The sequence below is a fragment of the Alexandromys fortis genome, unplaced genomic scaffold, assembly GCF_014885135.2.
Source record: "Alexandromys fortis isolate MF-2015 unplaced genomic scaffold, M_Fortis_MF-2015_v1.1 scaffold_6, whole genome shotgun sequence".
Lineage (NCBI taxonomy): Eukaryota > Metazoa > Chordata > Mammalia > Rodentia > Cricetidae > Alexandromys > Alexandromys fortis.
In genome coordinates this window covers 25107626-25121422 of record NW_026067902.1, presented here as the reverse complement: position 1 = coordinate 25121422, position 13797 = coordinate 25107626, and the positions used below count along the sequence as shown (strand labels likewise).

The 13797-nt window shown below is 42.5% G+C and overlaps 1 protein-coding gene across 2 annotated transcripts in view; it reads left to right on the top strand.

Annotated features, from left to right (window-relative positions):
- The window catches only part of Fmn1 (formin 1), a 345263-nt gene that overhangs the window by 215952 nt on the left and 115514 nt on the right, over nt 1-13797 (top strand). For both annotated transcript variants that reach the window (XM_050134444.1, XM_050134445.1), the window contains 4 exons: nt 324-453; nt 2071-2217; nt 3388-3447; nt 9142-9262. In XM_050134444.1, the coding sequence (XP_049990401.1) occupies nt 324-453; nt 2071-2217; nt 3388-3447; nt 9142-9262 (458 nt within the window). The remainder of the gene's footprint in view (nt 1-323; nt 454-2070; nt 2218-3387; nt 3448-9141; nt 9263-13797) is intronic.

Below are 13797 nucleotides of genomic sequence, written 5' to 3'. Positions count from 1 at the left end.
TGTCATTTTTTCATGCAGTTAAAAACCAGGGCTTTCCATTTGGGTTCAGCCCCTCCTCTGAATAGCCGGAGAAAAATAGTGCCTTCAGAATCCTTGCATAAACCCTCAGCTCATCTGTATTACTCAGCATTGCAGGAATTCAGCGGAGACCCTGCTGTCAACCATGGAGCAGATACCCTTCTAGCTCCTTGAGTCAGCCCATCTGATTCCCTTTATAAAATGAAATTGTGACTGTTCCCCCTGCTCGATCCGTATCAGCCCTCTTCCTGAACTTCTCCCTGTGACTATGCAGAAAGCAAAATTATTCGTTTTTATTTTTACAGGTTCCTGCACGAGTTAGCCCAGATTCCCAATTTTGCTGAGCGTGCCCAGTGCATAATCTTCAGGGCTGTGTTTTCCGAAGGCGTCACTGCCTTACACAGAAAAGTAGAGATTGTCACACGAGCCTCTAAGGTACGTATAGGCCTGTTTTGAGAGGTGAAGAGGACCCAAGGCTAGTGACTTAATGGATGGAAGTCATCTGTACTTTAAGGGAAATGTGGTGTTTGTCCTGCCCAAGGTAGGGAAGGAAAGAACAAGGGAGATCTGAACTGAAGAAGAGAAGGAAGGGAAAAAATAATGCTTTTCATAGATTCTTAAAAAAAATTGTCAGGCTGGAAAGATGGCTCAGTGGTTAAGAGCATTACCTGCTCTTCCAAAGGTCCTGAGTTCAATTCCCGGCAACCACATGGTGGCTCACAACCATCTGTAATGAGGTCTGGTGCCCTCTTCTGGCCTACATACAGACAGAATATTGTATATGTAATAAATAAGTATTTTTAAAAAAATTGTCAATACCTCACCATGTACATACTGGCCACCCAAAACTAAAATCAAAGCAGAATAGCTCGATCCCTGTTCAACATTCCAAATCACAAAGAGATTTTACTTGAAGCCCATGCAGGCGATCACCTGAAATCTGTCTATCATTTATCATAAATGAAAGCATTCTGGAGACCTGAAATAACTAACAGCGATGGTGAGTGGTTGGTACATCCATTCTGTGTCCAGTACTCTCTGTACTCGGTAAAGCTCACATCTGACCCCCAGCCTTTCCGTGAAGAAAGAAAATCCAGTACCAACGTATTATACACATACTAGTAACTGCTGGGAGACCAGGGCTATCTAGGTCTGAACTTGGTTTTTCCTTTTATGTTAAAATCAAAGAAGATAAAGCTGGGCTGACAAGATAGCTCAGTGGGTAAGGAGCCTGCCACCAAAGCTGGTGATAGGAATTGGAGCTTCAGGGTCTGCATGGTAGAAGGGAAGATCCAGTTCCTGCAGGTTTTCCTCTAACCTCCCAGTGCATGCACACCCCCACCGACACCACCCTCTACACACAAGGAAATGTAATAAAAAAAAAAAAGAAGATAAAGCCAATTAATAGGGTAGAAAACTTTCCATTGGAAAGTTTGCACTTGAAGCAAATATTAAGAGAGAAAAAAAAGTGAATGGGAGGAAGTTAAAGAAAATTCTTAGCAGCTTAACACCGAGGAAGTTAATAAATGTGAACAAGTTCCCGGAGAAGGTACGTTTTGAAAAACTTTACGTAACCTCTGACCTTAAAGTGCATTATCAAAAGTAATCTCTGAGGACTTTGTCTATTCTTGCTATTGTGTCTGCTCTAAATTTGACTATGTTCTTGGAGTTTAGTCTGTACTTCCAAGAGAGATCCTGAAAAGATATCTGACCTTGTTCAACTTAAAATTATCAAAAATTAACTTCATTCTCTCTTATTAACCTATAAGTACTTTAACATATCAACCTTAAAACTGCCTAAAATGAAAAGCAAACAGAAAGGTTCAGCCCTCGTTATTATAACTTTGTTCCATTATAGGAAATTGTGGCTGTTCGTACTCCCCCCACCCGGAAGATGCCACTCAGTGAAATGTATCTTATATTTGCCAGCTCTTAATACAACTGGTTACAAGCCACTAAACAGGGCTTGGTTCGTTTAAGAAATGTTCGCCATTGAGCAAACACGACTGCGTTTGGAGTCCAGGCCATAATAACTGGTATTTGCCTTTGCAGGGCTTGCTGCACATGAAGAGTGTGAAGGACATCTTAGCTCTCATCCTGGCTTTTGGAAATTATATGAATGGAGGAAATAGGACTCGAGGGCAAGCAGATGGATATGGTTTAGAAATTCTCCCCAAACTCAAAGATGTCAAAAGTCGGGTATTTATTTATTCTTCATACTGAATGTCTATGTGTTATGGTTAATTTTCTTATGAACCTTTAATTTAAAACAAAGTATTATAGACTGGTCGATTTATCTTTCTTCTAATAGTAATAATTTATATGAAAGCATGCACTTTTATTTTCTGCTTCTGTGCTTTGTTTTGACTTGAACATGTGGTTTTGTTGTTGTTTTCATATATATACATATATATATATATATATGACCTCATTTTCAGTTATAAAATACATCATATGTTTTGGTTCTAACACACATGATTAGAGATTGAAATACTACTGCAACACAAGATAAAACAGCATAGAGTATTAGTCATACTGCAGAGGCTAAAATCTGTTTGAATTTAGTATTGCCCACTTGTAATTTACTCATTCTTGAGTGGCGGACACTGTTGAGCCTAGTATTTGAATTATTCTTTTGCCCACAACAATTGGGGCTGGGGTCTCCTGTCAGCTCTCTGAGCCTGATTATCATTTGGCTCCACACCCCTGCAGAGCCACCTTTTTAGAAACAACCAGCCCATATCTGGGCGTCCCCGTGGGGGCAGGGGGCGAGCAGGGAAGGGAAATACACAGGCAAATTAGAATTAGACCCCTGTGAACAGGACACAAAGGCTGCCTTGTGGGAGGGCCCGCTCCCCCTGGCCTTCCAGGGTCATAAAGTGGCCTGGCTTTCCTTTTAAGCTGGCCCTGATTGTTTGTCACGCCATTAAGGAGCACACATTTTCTGAGCGGTAGGAAGGGCGGGATGGTTTGCTCTTCTAGTCCGCAGCCCCCTTTGGCATTTCTCACCCCCTCCTGTCTTGGCAGCATGCCAGGAAATATGGGGTAATGATTTTTGATTGTTTGTTGATTTGATTGTTTGTATATTTGTCTTAGCCCTTACCTCAAAGGTCTCCTGGATTACCTGTTTTGTTTCAGTTTTCCTCGCTGATGGTATAGTATCATTTCTTTTTATAACTGGTATATATATTAAAAAAAAAAAAAAGACTGAAACTCAGGAGGAGGAGGGAAATTCTGGTCGTTGTGTAACAGAAATTGGACTCTGTCTCACAAATGTATGCACCCTGAGCTGGGTTTTCAGTGTTCACCCGGCCAGCGTGCAGGGTCTCCTGTGAACTGTTGTCATTTGAGTTTCTCTTTAAACCCTAGGACAATGGCATGAACCTGGTGGACTATGTCGTGAAGTATTATCTGCGGTACTATGATCAGGTAGGAAACGAGAAAATGGCACCGGGCACACGGTTTCAGGGAGGTTTCGCTCTAAAGACTCGTTAGCATTCGGGTACTGGATACTGGCGATATGGAGGGATGGCGTTCCTCTGTCCAGCTTTGTATCTGAGAGCTCCCCAAAAGACAAGAGGTACACTTGGGTTATAGAAAAGGAGGTGTTAGGAAGGCGAGAGGCTGCTGAGTCTGAGTCTGCAGGTTTCAGTAGATCCTTCATTGCCTTGTGACCAGATGGTGGGGCTTTCTGGACGCTAGATTCATTCAGGAACCGACTAGAGTGGAATCTGAATTCTGAGGTACTGCTCAACATTGAGGAAATAAAAACATTGTAATATTCTTTTTCACAAAAACGTTTCGTTATTTGTTCATATTTTATGTGTATTTGTGTTTGCCTGTGTGAGTTTATATGCGCCACGTGTGTGCAGGAGCCTGCAGAGGCCAGAAGAGGTGCCAGATCCCCTGGAACTGGAATCAAGCAGTTGGGAGCTGCCACACTAATGTTGGGAATCAAGCCTGGGCACTCTCCAGCCTAGTTTGTTTGGGGGACAAGGTCTTGCTAAGTAGCCTGGGCTGGCCTGAAACTCGCTGTGTAGACCAGGCTGGACTTGAACTCACTCTGCCTGCCTCTGTCTCCTAAATGCTAGAATTAAAGCCCTGTGTATCACACCTACCATAATAACCAAAATTCTACCAACTATACATCTGAGAACAAGCTAGCGGCATTAAATTTGAGAATAGAATAAAACAAAAACGTGTTCACATATAATTGAATTAGAAGAATTAAGCACTTCTTTGAGATTATACCTGAACACAAATTTTCTTTATTCTTGCTTTTCGAACTAAGAACAGAGAGTCCTCACCTTGAGGAAAAAGGAGGACTGTCTGCTGGTTCTTGAAATGGATACCAAAAGACAACAATCTCAAAGTTGAGAGGACTGCCTTCCGAAGGGGTTGAGACCCACAGGTTGAGAACTACTCTAGTACATTCCCGTCTCTATGTGTGGTTCCAATAACACTTTTATACTCAAAACAGAAACAGATCCCTACTTCAAGTGAATTGAGACCCAAGACTCGGATGTTTACCTGATTGGAACTATCTATGTCTCAAGCCTATTTTTTTAAGGATTTATTTATTTTTATTTTATGTGTATGAGCTTTGCCTGCCTGTATACATGTACTACATGTATGCCTGGTGGAGGCCAGAAAATGCCATCAGCGTTGGATCTTCTGGATATAGGGTTCCAGGTGGTTGTGAGCTGCTGTGTGGGTGCTTGCAAATGAATCCAGGTCCTCGGCAAGAGCAGCAAATGCTCTTAACCATGGGGCCACCCCTCAAGCCTTCCTATAACATTTTGCTTCTCTATTATTATTATTATTCCTATCAAGAAATAACACATGTGGGGGTCTTAGGGAGAAAACTCCCCAAACATTATTTTGTGGGCTTATTTGAGGAAATGCAGACCCTTATAAAGAAATTACATAATTTTATATAAAGAAAGACCACACTACGGATCAGCAAGTATACCGAGAAATGTTCAGCATTACTAATCAATAGTCACAGCCATGGTGAGATGCCCCAACACACCCATTAGGTCAATCGGTATAGAAATAAAAAGGCGTTGCCAGGTTAGGGGCCACTTATAGCTCTTCGGCATGGTTCCTGAGAATGTAAAATGGTGCAGGTGCTGTGTAAATCACTTTTGGGCAATCCTCAAGGAGTTAAAAACAAAACTAAAAGTTGATCCAGCAGTCTTACAGGGGATACCTGTAAGACCTTTTTAAATTCATACATAGGTGCTAAGTGAGCTAGCAAGACTTCAGTGTTCCTAAGTCAAAAGCTCTAAAAATATGCATAAATTTTCTAGGAATTTATAGCTTAAGACTTACGTTACTCTTCTGCTTATGATAATAATAGCAAAAAGACTTGAATTTTTTTTGTAGGTATCCCACGATTAAGAATATACTCAAATGAATCATGGTATAATTGTCAAATGGAATAACATGCTGCTGTGGAAAGTGTTTAGGACACAATGTAGTATCTCTGGAAAATATTCTGTCTGCTTTTAAATGATATACATGCATAAAAGTGGCCATATGCCTTTAATCTCAGCAGGGAGGCAAAGGTAGGCGGAGCTCTTAGTTCAAGGAGAGTTTGTCTACTGAGTGAGTTCCAGAACAGCCAGGACTATACAAGGAAACCCTGTCTCAAAAACCAAAGAAAAATTATATATGTATGTGATTCAAAATTATACATACATACATATTTAAAATAGGTGGATATATGTAACACTAACTCAGAGAAAACCTGGAATGAGATATGTTTCCTTATTTGGGGATGTTAGGGTTATGATTAATTTTTAACGTTCATTTATGAAGCATAATTAATGTACATCTGAAAAAGTGAAAACTATAATAAAACAATCATTCAGTGATGCTTCATGGTCCCCTTGCATAAGTGTTTGCTCACATCCTGGTCCTTAAAAGAAATCGTCGACACGCCCACCTTGGACGCCTGGGTGAAGATTCTGTGAAGGTCTCCAACAATCTGTTTCGCTTCTTCTGTGGATTGTGTACACATTGTCAATGATCTTGACCTTGCTCCTTGAGAGCCAGAATTCGCTGCTAATTTTTTAGTGTCCACCAGGGAGGTGTCCAGTAAGCATTACCATGTTATCTAATATAAATATTACCAAAAGTAGAATAATTTGGCAGATGTAAAGAACTAGATGTGAGAAAACAGTTTTGTTTTTCTGGAGTGAGGAAGATGTGTTGAGCTTCAAAAAAATTTAGCAGCAGAAGGCACATCTGAGCATACTCCAAGTTCTGACAGCAAGTACCCACAGGGCGGAATTACCCTGAGGAAACTTGGCAGGTGACATTTCTAACCCTAGATCCACAGGGGCAGAGGCCTCCAGCCCGTCAGCTGTCCATAGAGAGGCTGAAGTTAGTCCAGGATGCAATGGAATTGACTCTGTGGAAGAAACTGTGATCAGAATGATTTGGAAAGAGCCCGTCCACATGTGTGTGGTTGCGCTCAGAGGGGAGTGTGGAGTTATGTGGTCTTTGAATCTCCTTGCCCTTGGGCAGCAGTGACGACTTCTGTGGGCAGTGAGGATGAGCAGCGACTTGAGGGCAGGTGAGCCCTTTTGGTTCCCTGCTCCTTCTGCCTGATGCTGGGTCCAAGTCTAGGTGTGTGGAGTCTGAAGAACATCAGCCATCTCCCAGGGCTGTGATTGAACCTACTGACGGGACCTGACAGGCTGATTCATCATCAGAGTTTTCTCTTTTTCTACCTTATGACAAAAATGGTCGAGTTGGACACAAAGCTTAGAAAATATTATACCAGAATTCCTCCAGTGTGGGTTCCCGTGGGGCTTCGTAGGGCACGCATTAGATGGCTTTTCATGTTGTGTCAGATTTGACATTCACAGTCTTCCATTTGTTTTGAAAGTAGAAAATAAGTATCGGAAGAAATTTGGATGGCTTAACTACTGATAAAATGAGGAGAGCCACCTTCCCCAAGCATCCAAATGAACGACCTAGAACAGTGGTTCTCAGCCTTCCTAATGCTGCGACCCTTTAAGACACTTAAATTATTTCCATTGCTGCTTCATAACTGTAATGTTACTCCTCTTATGAAGCATAATGTAAATATCTGTGTTTTCTGATGGTCTTAGGCAACCCCTGTGAAAGGGTCATTAGGAAAATACAGTCATAAACTACATGTCCAGTCCTGTGGAGTGGTCAGCTCTAAGCAGGACTTCCCTATCACGCTACCTGCACAAGATTGGCGCAAGGTGAAGACAGCCAATATCCCAGTGTGGATGGTGGGGGGCGGGGGTCCAAAACTCCCACCCTTTACTGAAAAGACTCTGGAAATGGATGGCTGCTGTGAAAGAATCGTTTTTCTCCAAGAATGAAACCCCTGAGAGCCTACCCATGCTCAAGTAGATGGTCCTACATGTCTGTACATATAACAGTACTAAATGGACTCAGCACTCCTAAGAGAGAACGTGAAAAGATGGCAAAGGAAAGTAGTTTTAGAGAAAGGGGGAAAATGGAAGACTATAGGAATGGGGATTTGTCTAAAACATACATTATCCGTGTATGAAGTTATTTAAAAACTACTTATTATTAAAATAGTTAGGTGTCTTATGGTAAACTTACAGACTTCACAAAGCATTTACTAATATATCAGATACTATATAATATTTCAAGAATAGGAAAGAGTCCCCGCCAATGATATGCTTATATTCTAGTGACATCAGACATATAATCTAATGCTTAAAAAGTTTAAATTAATAGCAATAGGATCAAACACTCTCGAAAAGCAGAGAGAAGCACCCAGGTTTGGTGAGGTCCTGAAAATCTTTGAGGAAGTGATAGTTATGTTAAGCCTTGAAAGACGAGTATGAACAAGGAGCTATGAGGAGATTCTAGGGAAATGGGAAAGAACAGCTTTGTAGACAGGGCCTAGAGGCAAGAGGCTGCCTTGCTCTCTTGTTTCATGAAAGTCTGAGCGTAGGACTTGACTTTGGGGGAAGTAGGTCTAAGGCTGGTGCTGTAGACAGAGGTCGGATCATAAAATGCCTCGTAAAGCACTTTTGGCATTTGGAATTTGTCCTAATGGCACTAGGAAAGATGGAATGTGAAGGCAAGCTGGCAGAGGAGCGTGTGCACAGAGAGAAACAATCGAAGACTAAGATACGCACGATAGCAGCTTACATTAAACAACTCAGGAGAAAGCAGCCTAGGCTGGAGAAGGTATTTAAGGCTCCGCTTATGTTTCAGTATGCCTGGAGTATCTGTCCCTTAAGATAATTTACAGCTCAGATCATCCATCAGATAGAGCTATGGACCTTGTCAAAACCATGCTCAACCGTGCCTGCCATGAATACCTCCTAAGATAAACCGACAGCATTTATATAGGCTTTATGCACACGTTAAAAAAAATGGGACTGTACACACACATCAGAGTTTAAGCTGCAGAAAGGGTGGGGAAAGGAAGGGGGTAGCATCGCCCACCCAGTGTCGTCTTGGCCAATCCACACTCACTGGCACACCCCGAGATGATGGGTTATCTGATTGCTAGCATGTGTCACTCAAACAGGGACTTTCCATGGAAGTACTTTCATAGGCTTCCCCTGTCTTTCTCCACGGGAATAGAGAAAAGCAGATGAGAATCTACCTGGCAGTTTCCTCTTCCATTCACAAGGCATGATAGAAATGCTGCCCATGCCAGCTCGATAGCTAATCTCAACGCCAGGAAGACCGAAACCATACTGTGAAACACTCAAAGTCTCCGAAGTACAGAGTCCTAGCTTAACAAAGCCGTGCCCTGATTGCTATAGAACCACTCGACTCAGCTTGATGTTTTCTGACTGATGCTTTGTATGTCAACAGAGGGGACAAGCGGGAAGTAGAATATTGTTCTTCGGGTTACTTTGTTTTGGTTTTTTTTCTATTTTTTCAATGTTTGTTTTATATGTAACTAGTGTTTTGTCTGCATTTATGTCTGTGCGAGGTTGTCAAAGCCCCTGGAACTGGAGTTATAGAAAGTTTGAACAGCCATTGCAATGGCTGTGATTGAACCTGGGGACTCTGGAAGAACAGCCGGTGCTCTTAACTGCTGAGCCATCACTCCAGCCCTGTGCTTTTCTTTGCCCTGTCTTTCAGGAAGCTGGAACAGACAAGAGTGTTTTCCCACTGCCTGAACCACAAGATTTCTTTCTGGCCTCCCAAGTCAAGTTTGAAGACCTCATAAAAGATTTGAGAAAACTGAAGCGACAACTGGAAGGTAATGGGATAATTGCAAGGGTGGCTTACTAGAGCAGTTTCACTTGATGGCTGGCTCCTGGAGTGGGTTGGTATGGAGCTCTCCCATGGGCCCCTACCGCCGCCATCATGGGACATTCCTTCTCGGGGCAGTATTTGCTGGCACTAAATCTACCGATTCCGTTAATTTAGTTGTTGATCATTTGGCATCTCAGTGTCTACTCCTGTATACTCACTTGCTTGTGTTTGGAGGAGCTTGTATGCAGGTGTATGTGGAGACCAGACACCTCAGATATCAGCTCTTAAACATAGCCCATCTTGTCGATTTAATATTTGGTTTTGTCTTTGAGACAGAATCTTGTTGGTTTAGTTTTTGATTTTGTCTTTGAGACAGGATCTTGTTGGTTTAGTTTTTGATTTTGTCTTTGAGACAGGATCTTGCTGGTTTAGTTTTTGGTTTTGTCTTTGAGACAGGATCTCTCTCGCTGACCTGAAACTCGCCGAGTAGACTATGCTGGTTTGCCAACAAGTCTCAGGGGTCTTCCTACCCTCCTCCTCCTGAGCTAAGATTGCAAGTGTGCACCACCATCCCCTCTTTTTAAAAACAGGTTCGGGGTTCAAACTTGGGTCCTCATATGTACAAGGCAAACACTTTCCTACTGAGCTATCTCCCCTGCTCCTTATCTGCCTTCTTCCAGTATTCAATAGTTATAGCGTTAATAATAATGTCTGCTTATTGCAAGCATGCCATATTCTTATAATAACTATGAGAAGCAGAAATCTTGTGGTTCAGGTAGTAGAAAAACACTCCTACATGCACATATGCTATAACTCTATATTTTGTCTTGATACTACTCTTTTGATGGTAAAAAAAAAAACCACAGTAAATGTACTTTTTCAGCTAAATATATAATTAATGACCGAATCCCAAAGCCTGAAAGCCACATTTCTGACTTTTTAGAAGGTAAAAGTATGTGTCTCTTGGGCAGGGATTTTCCTTTGGCATCTTTCGAGTTCTGTGTTTTCACTGTGGAGACATCTCTTTGTCCAAGAATATAAATACTAGCCACAGCACCGCTATGACTCCTGTTCTATGGAAAATTTAGGGAGTGTATTAATATGGAAATGGTACCCCTGGGTACCAGAAGGAGAGCTGGAGGAAATGAAGAGCTTCAACTGGGAATAGTTTTATGCTCAAACATAAAATAAACATTTTTAAAATATTTATTGTGAAAGAGTATTCCAAAACCCCAGTCTTCAGTTTGAGACCGCCGTGGACATGGAAGCAAAGTGGGAAAGATGTGCTCACGGTGGCAGGGGGAGTCATTTATATTTATTTTGGGCATAAAACTTATTCAAGTAAGTTTAGTGGTTACCAGTTAATGTTTTTAATGTTGTAAATTATTTTGAAAGGAGCATGAGGGTTCTATCTCACACCCACTCCCGCTGTTGATGTGGTTGGGAGAATGAGTCCAACCAAATGGATCCTTTGAACAGGAATCTTATATGTGAACTTGGGGTTATTTTTTTTCTTTTAGGGAACTGACAGTTTTCTCTTTATCTCTGATACCAGCTGAATATGTACCATAATGAAACAGAATAATAAGCCATCGCATGGAGTATTCTCCACACTTTTCCAGTGGTAGAGTTAGGAGACAGGGATCTCTCAGGATGGCAGGGAGTGTCCATAGTGGGGAATGAGGTTACACGATGTGGGCTGTCCTCTCGTGCCTAGTCTTAGTCCTGTCCCCTCTGCCCCATGTAAAGCCCTTGGCCTGACCCTTCATAGATGTTTGAGAAGAAACTTGATCACTGTTTGATCTTTCCCTCTCCTGCCAGGGGCTGCCTCCCTCATGGCTGTCCTTGTCCACATGAGCTTGATGATGAATAGCAAAGGGATGGGAGGAGAGTGGAGGGGCAGGGTCCCCAGGGCATCTCACTCTGTCTAGGGATGCTGCTGAGTGTCACTCTTGCCTCCCCTTCTCCACTGACCATTTTCTCAGTCACTCCAGGGACCCACGTGAGCTCCTGTGGCTGGCGGACCAGCTTTAGAAAAGGCTGAGCAGCACCTGAGTTATTTTCCTTAAGCTGGGCTTCTCTCAGAGACATGAAGTCCCACAAACACAGAGGAGAGAACACCACCCCCAACCCCACACACATTGAATATTTAAACAAAAATGCCCTGCTAATCTTTAGAGATGCCAGTGTTTTTAACACATGAAAGGTACCCAGTAAATATTTAAAGAAATACAGAGCCTGGGTTCTCTAATGAATTTCTTTTTCTTCTAAATACCATCTGGTGAGATGGCCGGGATCACAGCGGTCCGTTTCATCTCCAGTCCCCATTCAGTTTCACCTCCCTTTCCATAAGGCCTTGGTGTGAACCCAGATTGAATGTTTAATTGAGGCGGACATAATTTTCACACATACAGCAAAGATTTGATGAGGCTTTGAGGTTTATTGTAGCCATTAAAATGTCGTAGCTGCTGGCAAAATCCCAGAAAATGTCTAAAGCTAAACCAGATGTGATTAGCAAGTTTCAAGTGCTGTCAGGCCCCAGGTCTCTGGACAGGCATGACACCACCCTAGAGAAAGAAATTTTTTTGAGTAGCACTAACCACACCTTGCCCAAAAAGATGTGAATGGTGATGAAAAGATACGACTGGTGGGCATACAAATATCACTGATGTGAGTCTCAGGGGTAGTCGGTCAAAATCTTCCTGACTGATGATAGCTTGCATTGAAATTTATTGTGTGATTGTTATTCTTAGAGTCTTTACATGTAGCATATCTTTTACCCCTTGCAATGATCCTATGGGATGAGTTTTCCTTTTGACTTCTCACAAGATAAGGAAACTGATGTTCTTGGTGTCAAAGTAACTGTCTGTTGGCTCAAGGGTGATGGTCTAGCCGTGCAAGAAACTAGATATGATGCTGGGACACAGCTTCCATTCCATGACACATCCTGCTTGTGGCTTAGACAGCTAGTGTTAGACCTTCATGTGGCAGTGCCACATTCACTGGCTGACAAGCCCTCATTCCTTCTGTTGCAGGTGGGTAGGGCAGCCCAGGGACTTTTTCTGAGACAGAGACACACCCCCAGCATACGTCCTTGACTTCACAGTGAGCTTTCTGGCTTCCACCCGGATACCTTTACTTATTTCCTCCGTGTTGTGGTGTAGCTAAGGATTTCAAAATTAGTTTCTTTATTGTGTGCATTTCCCACCTCTGGACTCCCACATGGAGGGAGAAGCTGTATTCAAAACTCCTTCCTCCACCACCACAGTAGCTGACTCTTTAGTTCTCTGACTTGTTTAGATTTTGATCATGTATGATGGCAAAGACTTCTTCTTATATATGGACTGTAGACACCCAAAATGTGTGGGGTAGACTACTGTGAATGAGAATATTTTGCCCTGAATTTGGTAATTTTCACTACAAATGCTCAGTGAAGTGGAAAAAGAAAAGAACTCAGGCTGTGGAGCCAGATGTGTACTTTTTACTGGTGAAAGTGAAATCTTATAAAGTAGTGTAACTATAAACTTATTTGGGGAGAAGGTGGATACCTCAATGGTTATGTATATGCTTAGCATCAAAAGGCCCTGGGCTCACTCCTCAGCACGCGAGCGAGCGCGCGTGCGCGCATCCACACGAGAGAAGAAATTAACTAAAATACTCAATTTCAGCCGAGTTGGTGTCTCATGCTTGTAATGTTAGTACCTGGGAGACTAAGGCAGGAAAGTTGCCTGGACTTGCAGGCCAGCCACAGAATGAGACATTGTCAAGAAAACAAATCAAGACCCACTTCATATTCTTACTGGGGAATCATGACATATAGCACCTGCGTCATGGGAAATCATGAATAAACGACTCTTTTGATTTTGACAATTAGAGATGTGTCCTTTTTACCGTTAAAACTGTAACCTGCAATATTAGCCCCTACTGGTCAAGGACCAGCTGGCTGTGATGGGATTATCTCGTTTGCAGAGTACTTAACCTTCCCTTGTGAAGACAGAGCCAAGTCTTGATGCTGATGAACATACACTTAGTTGACTCTACATCCCTCAATCAGACAGTGGTTTTGATTTCCTCGGTATTCTGACATTATAAGAATAGTAGAGAAAGAGAAAGCATTCGTCGTCTTTCTTACTCGTAAACCTTGTCCACAGGCCAGGACTCTCAGGGTGTAATAGTAATGCCCCTACTCAGCAATGTTCCAAGCCTGATCCCTACAGTCTGTGCTTGTGTTACCTTACATGGGAAAGGGGCACTTTGCAGAGGCTAACATGGGAAGATTATTTGGGCCTGGCCGGGTGGAACTAATCTAATCACATGAATCTTTAAAATGAATTTTTAAAAGCCGAAAACTTGCCCTGGCTGTGATCAGAGGGAGCGATAACTACAGAGGAATGATCAGAGGGACGCAGTGTTGCCGCCTTTGACAATGGAGGAAGTGGGCAGTGGGCCAAGGAATGTAGGCAGCCTGTAGGACTGGAAAAAGCCAGGAGCCCACCCTCTCCAAAGCTTGCAGAAGGGAATAGAGCCCTCTCAATACTT